The sequence below is a fragment of the Mirounga angustirostris genome, unplaced genomic scaffold, assembly GCF_029215605.1.
Source record: "Mirounga angustirostris isolate CCGP_5_RB_7025 unplaced genomic scaffold, mMirAng1.0.hap1 SCAF_5, whole genome shotgun sequence".
Lineage (NCBI taxonomy): Eukaryota > Metazoa > Chordata > Mammalia > Carnivora > Phocidae > Mirounga > Mirounga angustirostris.
In genome coordinates, this window is record NW_026991713.1 from 17,990,162 (window position 1) to 18,007,898 (window position 17,737).

Here is a 17,737-nt window from a genome sequence, read left to right on the forward strand (position 1 = left end):
AGATTTTTTATTTATTTATTCATGAGAGACAGAGAGAGAGAGGCAGAGGGAGAAGCAGGCTCCCAAGGAGCAGGGAGCCCGATGCGGGACTCGATCCCAGGACGCTGGGATCATGACCTGAGCCGAAGGCAGACGCTTAACCATCTGAGCCACCCAGGCGCCCAGGGAAGATGATTTTTACTCCTTGTTTTACTCTTTCTCTTCTGCACTTCTTTTTTTCCCTCCATTTTAATTTATTTTTTTAAGTTTTTTTTTTTTTTTTTTTAAGAGTGAGAGAGAGCATACATGAGTGGGGTGGTGGGGGCGGGGGGGCAGAGGGAGAGAGAGAATCCCAAGCAGGCCCAGCATGGAGACTGATGCGAGGCTTGATCTCATGACCCTGAGATCATGACCTGAGCTGAAATCAAGATGGACGCTTAATGCATGAGCCACCCAGGTGCCCCAACTCCATTTATTTTATTTTTATTTATTTATTTTTATTTATTTATTTGACAGAGAGAGACACAGTGAGAGAGGCAACACAAGCAGGGGGAGTGGGAGAGGGAGAAGCAGGCTTCCCGCAGAGCAGGGAGCCCGATGCGGGGCTCGATCCCAGGACCCTGGGATCATGACCTGAGCCAAAGGTAGACGCTTAACGACTGAGCCACCCAGGCGCCCCCAACTCCATTTTTTTTAAAGTGTTTTTTTTTTTAATAAACTTTATTTTTAGGTCAATTTTAGATTTAGATTTAGATTTCTCTAAGCCCTATGCCAGTTTCCCCTATAATTAACCTCTCATATGACTATGGCACATTTGTCACAATTAGTGAACCAATATCAATACATTGTCCATATGTATCACTGTTAACTAAAATCCATATTTAATTCAAGTTTCTCTAGTTTTTAACCTAATATCCTTTTCTGCTCCAGGATCCCACCCCGAATAGCATACTACATTTAGCCCTCATGTCTCTTTGGGCTCCTCTTGGCTGTGACAGTTTCTCTGAGTGTCCCTGTTTTTGATTACCTTGACAGTTTTGAGGAGAAATGGTCATGTACTTTGTCAAATGTCCCTCACTTGGAATGTCTTCCTTTTTTTTTTTTTTTTTTTTTAGATTTTTGGAAGTATGATATTTATGCATCCTGTGTCCAACTCAGCTCAAAGGGAAGGGTCTTCATATATTTAGGAAAAGAAATATTGGTTTATAACCTCTAGCAAAAATTTCCTGTAGAACCCATGGTTCTCAACTGGAGTCAGGGGGAGGGGGGGCGTTTGGCAATGTCTGGAGACCTGCTGGATCGTCATACCTGGGGGCCACGTGTGCTGCTGACCTCTAATGTGTGGAGGTCAGGGATGCTGCTAGTCAATCTGTAATGCACAGAATAGCCTCCTCACAACAAAGAATAATCCAGCCCCGAATGTTAGTAATGCCGAGTTCAAGAAACCTTGTCCTAAAATGGGGAATTCTAAGAAATCATTGTGCGATTATAATTTAAAGGGATGGATATAGTTGTGTATGGTCTGTTACTGCTCATTATGCTGCACCTCGTGCACATCTTTGAACTTAATCCTCGGCCTGCTGTGTGTGCTCATCAGATAGCCTACCCTGTTAGGTACAGAATGGAAGCATTGCTGCTCGTCCAAGGGGGTGGTGCCCCAGCCATGCATTCAGATGCCTAGTTCACCCCCCACTCCCAGCTTAGACATCATCTCAGACCCTGGTCTGTTTAGAACGTTTGGCTGCTTAGCTGGGGCTGTGAAGTGTATTAACTTGTGGAAAAAATTTGGGGGATTAGTGTGAAGTCTTAGAAACTTTTACAGGGTGTTGAAGAATTTATTCAGAGTTCTTGGTTGAGAGCATTTAATTCTTATTCAAAAATTATGTATTTAGTAAGAACTGTGTGTAGGACAGTGATAGAAGCTTCATTTGTATAGAATAAACATAAAATGCAAACCCTTCCCTTAAGAAACTGCAGTGGGTTAAGGAAATGCCGTAATAATAATGAGGTAATTTTAAGATGAGACCAGTGTTTCTCAGACTGTGTTCCACCATCTTCTGAGATGTTGAGGAAATGTTGATTTCAGGGAGAAACATGCCACATAATAATTTTCACATTTTCAGGTAGAAAAGAAATTCCTAAAATAGGGAGAGAACCAGAGGACCCCTTAGAAGTTATAGAATCCAGGTCTTTGCTGGGAAGAAGGAATCGCTTTTTCCATGGCTCTTATTAGTGGACATCTGGCATCTGCTTGAGTTTGCCATATGAGCACAAGGCTGCCAATTTTATTTTGGATGGCTTGAGTCACAGAGAGTAATTCTAATTCCTCTCCCATATGATAGCTGTTTAATGGTGATCATGCATCATCACTGCCCCTCCTCTTTGACTTCATTACTTTGGAAGCTCGCCTTTGCATTCAGTCTGGCTTGTTGATATCCCTTTGAAAGTGAACTGTTTGGAACTGATGACCAGAAGCCGCTTGAAGTCTGACTGGTTGAGAGCGAGGAGCGCCACCAGCCCTGCCCTGCTGAGCCTGGGACTTATGTTGGAACACCTAGAATCCAAGGCTGGGTTAATTTGTGTGAAGTTCCCTTTCAGTCAGGTCCTGACGTTGTCATTTCCTATATTGACGAGATATAGTTTAGATGAAGGAGAAAAGAGGGGAAAAAAAGCCTCTCCCCCAATTTTTTTTTAAAGATTTTATTTATTTATTTGACAGAGAGAGGGAGTGAGAGATAGAGAGAGAGCGAGCATGAGAGGGGTGGGCAGAGGGAGAGGGACAAGCAGACTCCCTGCTGAGCAGGGAGCCCCATGCGGGGCTCAATCCCAGGACCCCGAGATCACGACCTGAGCTGAAGGCAGACGCTTAACTGACTGAGCCACCCAGTACTTTCCTCCAGAACTTCTTTGTGTGCCTGTCATACATTATTAGCAAATGCTTAGGAGAAAAAAGGTAGTATTTTCTTTTTCTTTTATTTTTTAAGTTAGATACTGCATGTTTTAGTCAAGTGAGAAAGAGAGGCTAGCTGACTAATCAGCTGGGTAGGAGATTTTTGTACTTCTGGGGGTTGGTCCTTAACTTTGGGAAACTCATCTTTTTCAGCTTACTAGGGTTTTGAGGAGCTGTTTTATATTAAGTGTATTTGTAAGATATTGACATATAAACCTGAATAAAATTTTAATTTGTATTTAGAGATGTAACTCTCCAGATGTAACTCTGGTGATCACATTGGGCTCATCTGGGATGTTTCCTTTTGTTCTCTTTTGAGCAGGAAAACCTACTTGAGAAACATGATTACTGTCAGTATCAGAATGTTGTTTGAGTATCCATAACAATACATCTGTTACCTGCTGGCATAAATGACACACTTTTTATGAAAGCTGACTATTTTCCAAAATAGAAGAATTTTAGAAGAATGTCATGGTTTCACGTTTTTGTAAATTTCTGCCATGTCTCAGTTAATAGGAGATGGCTGGAGTCTCAGATCTGATTCTGCGTTCAGACCATTGAGTTGTTAGACATCATGTAACCTCTGGAAAACTCAACTGTAAATTGGTGAGAGAATAAAAGTGGAAGAGGCAAATAATCTCTCTGTTAAATTCTTATTGCTCCTTTGACAAATTACTGCAAATGTCATGACTTAAAACTACACAGATCAGTTACAGTTTTGGAGGTCACAAGTCTGGAATGGTTCTCACTGGGGTAACATCAGGGTGTTGGCAGGACTGTGTTCATTTCTGGAAGCTCTAGTGGAGAATGTTTTCTTGCCTTTCCCAGTTTCTAGAAGCTTCCTGCATTTTTTGGTTCATGGCCCCTTTCATTTTCAAAGCCAGCAATTTAAAAATGAAGTTGGAACCTTTTTCACATCAGATCATGCTGACGCTGAACCTTCTGCCTTCCTTTTCTACACTTAACCCTTGTGCGTAGGGCCCCCCTGGATAAACTAGTTTAATCTCTGTTTTACAGTCAGCTATTTAAAGTCTGCAACCTTAATTCCCCTCTGCCGTGTAAAGGTAACAGTCACACGTTCTAGAGATTGGGATGTGGATGTCCAAATCCACAGTATTCTGCCTGTCACGTTTAAGCATTATTATAAAAATAGTTTGACCCTCAGAGATCCCATGAAAGAGTCCGAGGGTGTGGTTTCTGGGATTATGCCAATTTAGGAAAAATATTCGTTGAATGGATGAGAAAAGGAGAGGGGACTGACATTTATGGAACACCTACTGTGTACCAAGTACTCTGCCAGGCATTCGACCTACATTTTATTGTTTGATAACTGTGCCACCTGGACTTATTAACTTTTCAGCCTTTTTCTCATCTGCAAACGGGGTAGCAGTGTTTACCTTAGGGAGTTCTTGTGACCGTTAATCGAGATAACAGGAAGTACCCAGTGGGTGGTATATGGAAGGCATTGATAATTATTCCTTTTCTACATCCTCCATACTTTAATGAAAATTCTTGACAGCTTGCCTAGTATTTTAGATCTTTTGATATGGCTAAATTTTCCAGGAAGTTTCTCCCATGAAACAAATGTGCTTTTCTTTTGAGCAGTTTTTTTTTTTTTTTAAGTAGGCTCCACACTCAATGTGGGGCTTGAACTCATGACCCTGAGCTAGAGAGTCGCATGCCCTAATGACTGAGCTAGCCAGGCGCCCCTAAGTTTGTTTTTTATTAAATGACTTCAGATTAGTTTGTCATTAAACCATGATTATATGTAATTGTATTTCAAATGGAGTCACATGTGGTTTTATTTTTGGAACTTTAGGAAGCAGGATGGATTTCTACAGAGCAGTCAAAATTACAGATACTATTTACAGAATAATATGATGTGATTTTAACTTTTGGTAGGAGTAGTGTAAATGTCACACGCATTGTTAATTATTCAGATGAGTGATTGTATTTGTCATGGATTGCTTTTCCCTGGAGATGATGCAAAATGTCTAAAGTAAAGGAAAAATGAAAGCTGCTTTTTAGATTTATAGATAGAGTAACAGTGACTTTTGAATTGCCACCTCCTCTGGAGAGGGCAGCTGTGCTGTTTCTTCTCCACTTGTCATCGTGCCCTTTCTTGCCTCCCCTGATGTCATTCACTGCAGAGCTAGTGCCTTTATTGTTTAATCACTTGCAGTTCCTGCATGGTTCTCTGTGTGGTGCCTGTCACATCGTAGGTGTGCAGGAAGTGCTTACTGAAAAAGTTCCTGAGGAATGAGTAAGGGGGAAAACCAGTTTACCAAAATACTATGTGCCGTGTGATGTCATTTATAGAAAACTCTAGAAAATGCAAACAAATCAGGTCAAAAGTAGAACACCGGTTGCCTGGGGATGGTCAGGGGTGGAGGGGGGAGGGTGGGTGGAATTCAGAGGGGCGTGAGGAAATGTTTGGGGATGTTAGATGCACTTACTATCTTTACTGGGATGATGGCTTCATAGGTGAATACATATGCCAGACCTCATCAAACTGCATACTTTATGTGTAATTTCTTATACATCCCTGTACCTCAATAAAGCTATCCAGTAAAGACAAAGAAATAAGGGAAGGTCTCTGGGTTAGCCTGGCTTGAGGCAGGTCCCTACCGCAGGAGTGGGAACAGTGTGGCCCAGGGTAAATCTGGTGTTCTAGCCTGGACCACAACTGCGGCCGGAGGGGGTGGAGCAGGGTCCCAGAAGAACGAGGGATTTGTGTGTTTAGAGGTGGAGAAGGGTCATTTCTTATCTAAGGGTTGGGTTGTGTTGGGCAGGTAAGCCCATAATGTTCACCTTCATAGTGAAAAGGATACTTTGGTCACTTGGTTTTGTCTCTGCATCTGTTGGGCTACTGCAGAAGTAAACTGGGGATACTGGAGAAAATATTTTCTGGCTAAAAATAGTTGGATTCAAATCTCAAAGGTCCAATAGTAGCATTCCTTTGAATCATCTATCTCAAGTTACGCTGTTTGCTCCACTCTTACTTCCCTTATCGTTAACTACTTATTAGTAGAAAGGATATCTAGTGGTCACAACCATATCATATCATGTTTGTTGGCACTAAACATAACATTCTAAATATTAACGTGAAATTTGCATTATGGTCAAATTGTTCCCTAACACATTGATTGCGTGAGGACAAATTCACATTTTCAGACAGGTGTCAAAAGAACTGACTGTCTTTGCCCAAGCCTTGCTTGACAGAAGGAAGTTGTAACCGGTGGTTTGCTAAGAGAACATCATCTAAGGTGATTGTCTTTTCCTTATCATTGTACTTAGCAGTTACAATGGAGAAGTTAAATCTTTACAATTTGGGCACAGAAACTTGAGCTCACTTGTGGTGGAGACAGTGGAGGACATGTAAGTATGGCTTCAACTTAGACACAAAAAATCCCTATACCTTTTTTTTCATATATTTTCAGTGTCTCTCTGTTCATATATTTTCACTGTCTCTCTGTATATATATATATACACACACACACACACTTTTTTTTTTTTTTTTTAATTTATTTGACAGAGAGACACAGTGAGAGCAGGAACACAAGTGGGGGGAGTGGGAGAGGGAGAAGCAGACTCCCCACTGAGCAGGGAGCCCGATGCGGGGCTCGATCCCAGGACCCTGGGACCATTGAGCCGAAGGCAGACGCTTAACGACTGAGCCACCCAGGTGCCCCACACTTTTTTTTAAGATTTTATTTATTTATTTGATAGAGAGAGAGCACAAGTAGGCAGAGCGGCAGACGGGCAGGCAGAGGGAGAGGGAGAAGCAGGCTCCTTGCTGAGCAGAGAGCCCGATGCAGGGCTCGATCCCAGGACCCTGGGATCATGACCTGAGCCGAAGGCAGACGCTTAACGACTGAGCCACCCAGGTACCCTATATACACTTTAAAAAAAAAAGATTTATTTATTTATTTTAGAGTGCACACATGAATGGGGGGAAGGGCAGAGGGAGAGGGAGAGAGAATCTCAAGCAGACTGCCTACTGAGCTCAGAGCTAGCTGTGGGGCTCAGTCTCACAACCATGAGATCATAACCTGAGCTGAAATCAAGAGCCGGATGTTTAACCAACTGAGCTATGCTTTTAAAAGAAATTTTGAAATCATGTTTTAACATGTGAACTTTTAAAAGAGACTTTGAAGCTATGTTAAAGAAGTATGAAATAATTCATAAAATATTTTGAATATTTATGAATATTCATTAAATGTGTGAATATGATAAAATATAAACTGAAGTTGAGATTGGGTCAAATTAGAGAAAAACAAGTATTTTAAATCTGCTCTAACTTTTCCTGATTTAGGAGCATAGAAATATATTACCAAGAAATCTGACCTTGAGCTGTTAATTTCATGTTCATCTTCCTTCTTTGTAAATAATAACTACATTAAGTGAGGTCCATGCACCTTCATCTAGGGTCCAGTGTGTAGCAAATGCACATCATTCTCAGCCACTAGGACTCCTGGGTGTGGTCCGTTAAGCCCTGGGAGGATTCACAGAAAGCTTCAGGGTGGTATATGGGGGGAAATGTAGGCTTTGCCTCTGTTTTTTGTAACCTCTAGGGAAAAAGTTGTGTCTTTCTCTTTTTTCTTTCCTCCCCTTCTTTTTCTTCCTCAGGGACTTCAGATGTGAATGTTCTTTTTTTCCTGGGAGAACAGTTTGAAGTCTAGGGCATATACCAAAAAGAAAAATCCTAATTAATTAAAGAAAAATATCATCTTTATGTCTCTGGGATTGTGGTTTGTATTACCCAGAAATTGACCTTCAAGGATTTTCAGGTGCATTTCAGCTTTTCTGTTTGATCATATTCTCATTAATGTGTTTTCGTTTTTGAGTTCGGGTATTTTAAATGTATGCTTGGCTTTCCAAATGGAGCATGTTTTCCCCCAGGTTTTGCTTTATTAATATCACTGTAATGAAATCTTTGTATATATATCTTTATCCACATTTCTGAACATTTCCTTAAATTGATTCCTGGAAAGAGAATTACTAGGTCAAAGTGTATGAATATTTTAAAAAGACTCCTGGTACTTATTGCCAACCTGCTTTCTAGGAAGTTTGAACTGATTTCTCCTAAACAGCAAGGGGTGAGGTTGTCCAGTCAGTACCAGCACCAACTCTGTGTTCTCATATTAAAAACAAAAAAAGAATGGAAGCCCCCCCCCCCCCACCGGGCAAAGAATACATACAAATAACGAAAGCAACATAAACACTACTGTAATCTGATGGGAGAAAAATGGCATCTTTTAATTCTTAGCCAAGTAACACATGCTTCTTATAGAAAACAAAGTGAATGAAATACAGTAAAACTATTTGTAATTCATCTTTCAAAGAGACTGAACTAATTGTTTTAATTCTGTTTATGATTAGAATGGTTGAACATTTACATTTGTTAGCCATTTAATTTGCTCTCTTATGAGATATATCCTTTATATTTATTGGATTTTGGATTCTTTATTTTATTTTTTTAAGATTTTATTTATTTATTTGACAGAGAGAGAGAGAGACAGCGAGAGAGGGAACACAAGCAGGGGGAGTGGGAGAGGGAGAAGAAGGCTTCCCGCTGAGCAGGGAGCCCGATGCAGGGCTCGATCCCAAGACCCTGAGATCATGACCCAAGCTGAAGGCAGATGCTTAACACTGAGCCACCCAGGCACCCCTGGATTCTTTTTTTTAATATTTAGGATATTAGTCCTTTGCTTTTTACTTTAAACTTCTGCCTAATATATAACCTTTCCCCTCAGGTTATTGTTTTTGATATTTTTGATACACAGATGTTTACAATTTTTATATTGTAGAGGCGCCTGGGTGGCTTAGTCAGTTGAGCTTCCAACTCCTGATTTTGGCTTAGGTCATGATCTCCGGGTTGTGAGATTGAGCCCCGTGTGGGGCTCTGTGCTGGGTGTGGAGCCTGCTTAAGATTCTCTCTTTCTCCCTCTGCCCCTCCCCACCCCTATCTCTTTAAAAAAATTTTTATATTGTAAATCCATTGATATTTTTCATTTGTGATTTATTGTTATTGTTTTCACATTTGGAATGATGAGATAAATAGTAATCTATGTAGTTTTGCCAACTTTTTAATATTTTTAAAAAAATTTAATTCTTTGATTCACATGGTGTTTGTTTTGCAGTATAGTATAAAGGGAAATCTTCCCTGACCTTCTTTTAATATAGCTAACCAGTGTTTATGTAGTTAGACGAAGAGAGACTGAATATTCCATGTGATGGTACTCAACTATAGCATATTCTGGAGAACAGAGAGTAGTAAGTAGATTACCCACCTTGCTGAAAGTAGGGCATATGAAGGAGAATTTAAGATTGGAAAGATGGTTTAAAGTGTAAATGGAGAATGCCTTTAATTCCAGGTTAAAAAATTAAAATTTGTAGGCGGTAAGAATTTTGAGTGGCTGAATGTGCTTGAAATGAACTTTTAGTTACTAGGATCAACTCAAACTGATCTAACTTAAGCAAAGAAAATTTTTTTAGGAAGAAATTTTATTGGCTTGTGGAATTGAAAAATCAAGAGGTAGTATTAGCTTCAAATATAAGTTGATGCAAGTATGTCATTGGGTGGCTTCTCTGTCTCTTGACCTTGCTCTCTTCTATACTGGCCTTTTTAAAGGTTCTTAGAGATGGCCCTTCACATCTCCAGTTTTAAATCCTTTTAGATCCAAGTTGGAAGCAAAGAATGCCTCTTCCATGAAATTCCCTTACAAATCCAGGCATTTTCCTGACTGGACTCGTTGGTTCACTTTGGCCGCAGGGAAAGTGTGATGATGATTGGCCAGAGGGGGTCCTCAGCCTTCTCCAAATGAATTAATGTTGGTGAGGGAATTCAGGTGCTCTTGTTGGCCAGGCCTGGGTCATGTGCTCTCCTTCCAGAGTCAGGAATGGAACCTCCCTGAGGCCATACAGTCTGGATGTTGGGGAGCAGTGATTTCCCAAAGCCGTGCAGCAGACTGGAGGAATAGTAGCTGTATTAGTCAGCTTAGGCTAGGTTTTGCTGCAGTGACCAGCAACACTGAAGTCTCTGTGGCTTACTGTAGACAGCTGTAACCAAATTCGCATTCACACAGAGTCTGCTGGGGCCTCGGGCCTTCCGTGTTGCCATCCATGTTCTAGCCCAGGGTGGCTGTGTTGGGACCAGGCTCTCGTCAGAGTTTTGGCCGGAGTAACAGGGTTGTCTCTCCATTTCTCTGTACTAACTGTATAGTCTTGCTGTCATCATCTGTTAGGTACAAAAGGAATTCACTTTCTAAATTGGTACTCTTGTTTCTGCTTGGGGAAGAAGTACGTAACTGATTAGTCAAGGGCCCTTCTTCCATTTATACTTTAGAGTCTACAGTTTAGACAGACTGTCTTTTTGTGAGTGTTTGGCATTCTTTTTCCTTTTGCCTTGTAATTATTCGTGTTTGTTCTCAGCACTTTTTAAAAGTGGTTTTATGGAGCATTGAAATCCCTTTTAAGCTTCCCCTTTCCTCCTGTTTATTTTGAGTGATGATACATTAAACACCCCAGCTTTTCGGTGGTGATGGTCATGTGATTAATACACCTTGGGCCTTCACCCAGCAGGAGATTCCCGGGCAGCCATTGGAGATGTGCTGTTAGCGATTTTCCATCATAGCAGTGTTCCTTGAGGATCTCACATACTCTTCTCAGGGTGTGGAAAGGGAGGAGACTATTGCCAACACTATTCCTAAACATAAACTTCTAATTTCAACAGGCTGTTAGAACATCCAATGAAAAGATCATTTGTGAAAGCAGAGCTGTTGGTCACTCTGTAAGCAATCCTGCTTCCCTTACTTCATCTGGAGGAGGATGCCGTGTGGTCATATTCAGAAAATAGCATCCTCTGCAGGGGCCCATTGATTATGTAAGGCCAGGAGACCTGTGGTGGCAGATGCCAAATGGCTTGGAGTTACCAGCCTCTCCCTTCCCCAGGACTAGTCTGGTGAACTGTCTGCCTTCAAGTTTTTTAAAATGCTACTGTCTTGTCCTCTGAAGTGTCTTATTTGCAAATGAAAAAGAAAGCCAAAGTAATCATCTCATTGATGTTGACAAAAGAGAACTAATGAAATGGAATCGTTGGTGCATCTTAACTGGATTTTCAGCAGGCTCAGCCCTATCTAGGTTGTCTTGGGGGGAGGGGAGAGAACCTGCATACATTTATGAAGTCATTCATTTATTCATACATTTGCCTTTGTTGGCCTGGATGTGTGTGGGGATGTAAAGGTTTAGTTTTAAGTTAGTCTAATACAGCAAGTTACCTGGTGACCGTGAATAGGCTTCAGGGGGCTAGCTCCTTGAAATTGTCTGCAAAATCTGGAAGGGCATTTTTCTGGGGAGATGATTCTATAGCTTCCGTTAGGTTCTCAAAGGGATGTAAGCCTTAAAGCTGCAAGGAGCCTTCTCAAATGCTCAGAACCCCTCGTTGTGGCTGCCATAGCTCCTGAGTGGAGCTGTCACCCTGAGAAAGCAGTACCTTTTGAGTATTTCACATGGCCCCTTAGAATGGAAGTGGTAACGTGGTCCATACCTAGCCAGAAAGAAGTGAGCAGAGGGAAGGGGGAAGCAGTGTAGGCTCTCTGGTGAGCACCGAAATGATGAAGGATCGGCTTCATTTTACTGAGGGTAAAATGCACCCTTCTCAAATGCTTGTTGAGTCCCATAATCTCAGAGAAGAGACTTAAGAGCACAGATTCTGGAGCCAGATTTGCCAGGTTTAAGTCTCGGCTCTGCCATTTAGTAGTTGTGTGTACTTCAGCAAATTATGTAATTTCTGTGGTCTCAGATGTCCTCATATAGCAAACTGGGATAATACAGTATTTGCATCATAAGACTGCTGTAAGGATTAAATGAGATAATACAAAGTTCTACGATAGCATGTAGCACATGGTAGGTGCTTAATAAATATTAGCTCTAATAGTGGAGCCCAGAGGTTGGCCTCAGTCATGTAAAGAGTAGTCAGATATGGACATATTTTGTACCTATCTCCCAAAAAGTCACCTGCTTTTAGCTTTTGCACTTATGAGCTGTTTCAAGTAAATTCACAAACATCATAAAAGATGAAAGAATACAGTCACATAGCCTTTTAGTAAAATAACAGTGGTCAGTGTTCTTGTCACAAAACGTTGCATGGTGAGGTTCCCGCCGTGAGGACTAACTGTGAATATCATGTTTCCTTTTTGTCTTTGGAAATATACTGTACAGTCTTTAATCCTGATTTCATCGAGGATGTGGTGGCTGGAGACCCACAGTTCATCCAGCCTCGTTAGGCTCCAGGGGCCTCTGTCTGTCCTTTGCATTCATCTTCTGGTTCCTCAACTAACTGGGAAATGTCTCCCTCTGTAGTTTTATTCTTTTTGTCATTATGGGTGGAAAATGAAAAATTATGAATTCTTCACTGTCTTCCACGGGAAAGTAAAAAAAAAAAAAAAGACTGCGAAGATGGTGTCTTCAGACTTCTTTTATACCTTCCCGAAAATGCTGTGATACGTCGGGCAGCGCACTGAGGAAACGGAAGGATGATGTAGTGGTGACGGACTTCACTCCTGCCCGTGTCTGTGGGGATAGGAGAATAGTCATGATAGAATGCTAAATGCGGAGAGGACACGAGCCGTGTATACACTGCGAGTCCAGCTGTGTAAAACGCATATATAAACAGTATTGCAGCCAGGATGCGAACGGTTTTTTTCTGGATGAGGCGATGTGTGATACTTAAATGTAATTATATGTTTCTCAATTTCTGAAATCTGTAACTAGCATGTATTGTTTTTAAATAATTTTGTGATAATTGAAGCAGAGATTCTTTTTCAGTGAGTTTCATTGAGATACTGTTTACATACTGTACCATTCACCCACTTAAGGTCTCCCATGTGGTGCCTTTCAGTATGTTCACCACAGCCGTTCAGCCAGCACTCATCATCAGTCTGAGAACGTTGTCATCACCCCAAAGGGGAGATTCTGTACACATTTAGCCGTCTCTCTGTCCCACACCCTCCAGCCCCTGGCAACCACTCATCTGCCTTCTGCCTCTATGGATTTGTCTATTCTGGACATTTCAGACGAATGGCCTCACACCACGTGCAGGCCTTTGTGGCTGGCTTCTCTCACTCAGCGTAGGGTTGTCAAGGCAAAGCTGATCATGCTTGCGCTTTGGTGACTCCTAGCAATCATACTAACCCTTATTTATCACAGGGTAAAATATATCTTTTTGTTTACTTCTAGACTTGGTTCCTTCAATTATGAACAACTTGTTGAATCCAGATGCCATTTTCTCAAACAATGAGATGAGCCTGTCGGACATTGAAATCTATGGCTTCGACTATGATTATACCTTGGTGTTTTATTCAAAGCAGCTCCACACGCTGATATTTAATGCTGCTCGGGACCTTCTCATCAATGAACACCGGGTAAGAGCACAGGGACACTGTGGTCTCCCTCCTCCTTCCCTTAGACATTGAAGAACAGCGTTGAGCGGACCTGGCCTTGTGCCTGGCACACAGACGTCACTTAGTAAAATGTTGTTAAGTGAACGGGTAGATTTTGTTCCATTCCAGATGACTCTGTCTGGAAGATTTTTTTTTAACTACTTTTTTTTTGAGGTATGGTTGACATACAAAAAGCTATACATACTTAATGGGTATAACTTCATGAGTTTGGGGGTGAGTGGATACCCATGAAACCATCACCACCATCAAGGTCATAAACTGTCACCTCCCAAAGTTTCCTCCTGCCCCCTTCATTATTATTGTTATTTGTGTGTGTGTGTGTGTGTGTGTGTGGTAAGAACACTTAACTCAGCAGATTTTTGGTAATAGTATTGTTTGCTACACGTGCTGTGCTGTATAATAGAGCTCCAGAACTTGTTTCTCTCACATACCTGGAACTTTGTACTGGAAGATAGTTTTTTTTTTTTTAAAAGAGATTTATTTATTTGAGAGAGAGAGAGTGAGTGTGCATAAGCAGGGGGAGTGGCAGAGGGAGACGAGGAAGCAGACTGTTGGGGCTCGATCCCAGGACCCCGAGATCATGACCTGAGCCAAAGGCAGATGCTTAACCGACTGAGCCACCCAGGTGTCCCTGGAAGATAATTGTTTTTTTTTTTTTAAATCTTTAGATGTCTCTGACAAAAGACTCTCAAGTTATGTGTTAGTGGAGATGGGGCCACAGACTTCGTGCTCTCATTTCTCACCGAGCAGTGACTCAGTTTCTCCCAGAGCTGATGAACTTGGCAGCCTGTTGAGTTCTGGTTAGAAGAAATTCTTCAAATGATAGGAAGTGTTTCACCTTCATCCCTGACTTGAGTTGTTCTTATGTAAAGAACATTTGAATGTCTTCTGATGCATAGTATTGTTGAGGGCTTATAGTAAGGAAGGAAAAAAGAAACACGCAGAACCCAACATGCTTTCCCGTAGAAGTTTGAATTCACGTTTCAGGAGCCAGGATGAGAAGCATCCTCAGAGGTCACCTGGACTAATGCCCTTTGAGAACCCTGCAGCATCCTGAGAAGTGCAGCTTGATTGTCTGTCTCAGACAGAGTGCATTTACTGCAGGAAGCACTCCTGATTGGGAGTAGAACTGTTCTGCCCTCCTATAGCTTTCACCACCAATCTCTTCTCTTGTCATTTCTTTCTTCACACATTCCTTCAGCCTCTCCTAAGTCCCCCGTCCATGCCAGGCCCTGTCGTAGAATCCGGGAGCATGAGGATGAGCAGATAAATTATGTGGCCACCTGCTGGAGGCCTGTCCACACATCTGAATGAAAAGCGAGGGATGTGTGGAGGCTGCTTGGAACAACTTTCCCCGCCTGAGGGAATTGGGGAAACAACAAAGAAGGTGATAGTTCAGCAGAGTCTGGAAGGAGTTTGTCTGCAAAGTTGTGCTGGGGGTGGGCAGACTGGTGGGTCTGGGAGAACTAATGTTTTATCCCTGACTTATCCACTAGAATAATGTTTTATACGACTGGGCTACGTGTCAGGCAGTCCAGCCTTTATGCTGTCCAAGATGTCTCTTTTCCCAGGCTGATCATTCATAGTTTTTCAGCCATTCTCATTTTGCCTCCTTTCTGGTCTTTTATCATTTAGTTACCCTTCTTCATGTGTGTGCTCTGGTTTATCCCTCTCATATATGAGGCCCTCAACTGCAGATGTTACTACAGGTGGGGTCTGACTAGTGTGGAATAGAGGGAGATCATCACCTCCCTGGTTCTGGGTACCATACCTTTATTAATGCTACAGAAGTTTCCATTAGTTTTGGGTCCTCACCATTTGATGCAATATATTTCCTGATTCCCCTCAGCTTTTGGTTATCAGTGGATTTAATAAGCAACTCAGTTTCTCCGCATTCAAAATGCAGAAATGGCATTTGCCAAAAATAACCTTCCCTTCTGCCACTAAGCCAGCAGCCAGCTTTCTTTAGTTATGGCCACTTTACCACATGTAAATCCATCTAGCCACCTGGCATCCAGCTGCACTTCTCCATTTGTTCAAGAGACTCTCTTCTCTTCCGTCTAACCCACAGACTTCTCCCTTGACTGTGGCTGTGAAAACAGAATGAGAGCGAGGCGGTCCTGCCCTTGCTGACCTGTCAGCCAGCCTGCACCATCTCTCCACCACCCCACCGGGAGACGGACCTGAAGGGGTGTTGCAGTGGTGCTGGCATTCTAGTCCTCGGTCATCTGTGGCATTTGCTGTGACTTTGATATCACTTATAAAATGAAGGTCATTTTATTAACAGCCCCATCTGTTGATTTTCTGCTAAGTGCTAGAAACACAGGTTCCAGAGCCTGGCTGCTGGTGTTCAAATCCTGACTTTCAACACCAACTTCTCAGGGAATCTTGAGAAACTCACCTTATTTCTCTGAGCCTCAGTTTTCTTCTCTGCGAAATGGGCACAATAACCGGACTTTGCTCACAATGGCATTGTCATAATTAAATGAGTTTATATATATAAAGTGCCTGGCAGGTAGAAAACACTTACTAAATGTTAGCTGTGACTAGCATTGTTTCTCAGATGCGTGATAACCCTGCAAATAGCCTCTGTTTTACAGGTGAGGACACTGAGGCTAATGGAAATGAGCCAGTAGCTCAAAGCCGTGAGATGAGTAGGAGGCAGAACCAGGATTTGAACTTAAGTCTGTTTCCAGGGCATAAATGTTCTCTCCTTTATGCCTTGTTGATCCCTGTGGGATTAATAACACCTTTCATTTCCACCCTTTTGTTCACAGGAAAATAAAATATTCATGAAGGTAAAAAATTTACGAAGATAAAAAAATGTATGAAATTTGGGGGAAAAGAGAGATGACATAGGTGGGGACAAGAAGGTGCAATCATTATCATTAGAAAAGCTTCTGGATTTAAGATCACTGAAATTTCAGTCCCATTATGTCTGTTTGTTGCTTTGATAAAAGAGATCAGTCATAACACTAATTATATCAGGCATATTAATAGAGTCAATTATGCTTATGCAGATTTTTCTCTTGCTCTGATGAAACAAAATAATTCTTCCAAGATGCATTTAATTTGGTGCCATTTTTCCTGCCAAAGACTAAATGTACTTGTAGAGATGAGAAGACATCTGCTTTTGAGATGCACAGTAATGGAACAGTAAGTTTGCAATTTTGCAGCTTCCCAAAAAGCAAATGTAAAAGTTCTAGCCCCTTCTTAATTACGCTTTTTTTCTTTCTTTCTTTCTTTTTTTTTTTTTAGAAAAACAAGTTTTTACAAAAATAGAACAAAATATAGGGTCATGATTGTATCTGCATTTCCCTTTCATGGGTCCACCAAGGAACAGAAAGGGAGTGTTAAGAGTTCTCAGTTTCACCCCCTAGATCCACGCCCTCATCATTCACTGGCATGGACATTCACCCCTTTTCCAAATCCAGAGCCCAACATCAGCCGTGACCCCTCCCATTCTCCTGTATGCCATGTCTGATCTGTCAGCAAACACTATGGGTTCTCGCTCTCTCTTCTTTTAAATATAAACTGGAGAGTTTATTAATTTTTGGAGAGTTGTAGGCTTATAGACAAGTTGCGAAGTTAATACAGAGAATTTCTGTACCTGTATCCCATGCCTCGTTTTCCCTCTTGTTCCCAGTTTACATTACTGTGATCCCTTTATCACAACAAAAGAACCACATTGATCCATCTTTATTAACTAAAGTCCATACTGGATTCAGATTCCTTTAGTTTTTACCTGATGTTCTTTTCCTGGTCCAGGGTCCCGTCCAGGACACTGCATTACATTTAGTTGTTATGTCTCCTTAGGCTCGCTTTGGCAGTTTCTCACAATTCCCTAGTTGGTAATGACTGTGACACTTGTGAGGAGTACCAGTCAGGTATTTTTTAGGATGCCCTCTCTTGGGATTTGTCTGATATTTTCCCTGTGATTGGACTGGGGGTTCCGGTGCTATTCTTACCACGTCATGTCAAGGGTACATATTGTCTACATGACTTACCGCTGATGACGTTGGCCTTGATCGTGTGGCTGAGCTCTGTATCTAGGGTCTCTGCGGTGTGAAGTTACTCTTCCCCTTTCCATGCTCTACTCTTTGGGAGGAGGTCACTGTGCAGCTGTGAGCTCTCTTTTCACTCATTCACAATGTGTCCTAACTCTGTCCCCCTCTTCTGCACTGCCACCGCTCTGGTCCAGGCCACCATCACCTTCCGACCATGTGGCGCCGGGACCCAAAACCCCCTTGAGCCCTCCTGGCACGCTTGGAATGACAGAGAAGGCCACCTCTGGTGCTCCCAGCCGCCCTCACTCTGTTGCAGCCACACCAGTGTTCTCGCTGCT

At 41.9% G+C, this 17,737-nt stretch overlaps 1 protein-coding gene across 4 annotated transcripts in view; it reads left to right on the forward strand.

Moving 5' to 3' along the window:
* NT5DC3 (5'-nucleotidase domain containing 3) overlaps positions 1 to 17,737 on the forward strand; it is a 62,042-nt gene that overhangs the window by 4,541 nt on the left and 39,764 nt on the right. For all 4 annotated transcript variants that reach the window (XM_064590722.1, XM_064590724.1, XM_064590723.1 and 1 more), the window contains exon 2: positions 13,169 to 13,353. In XM_064590722.1, coding sequence (XP_064446792.1) covers positions 13,169 to 13,353 — 185 coding nt within the window. The remainder of the gene's footprint in view (positions 1 to 13,168; positions 13,354 to 17,737) is intronic.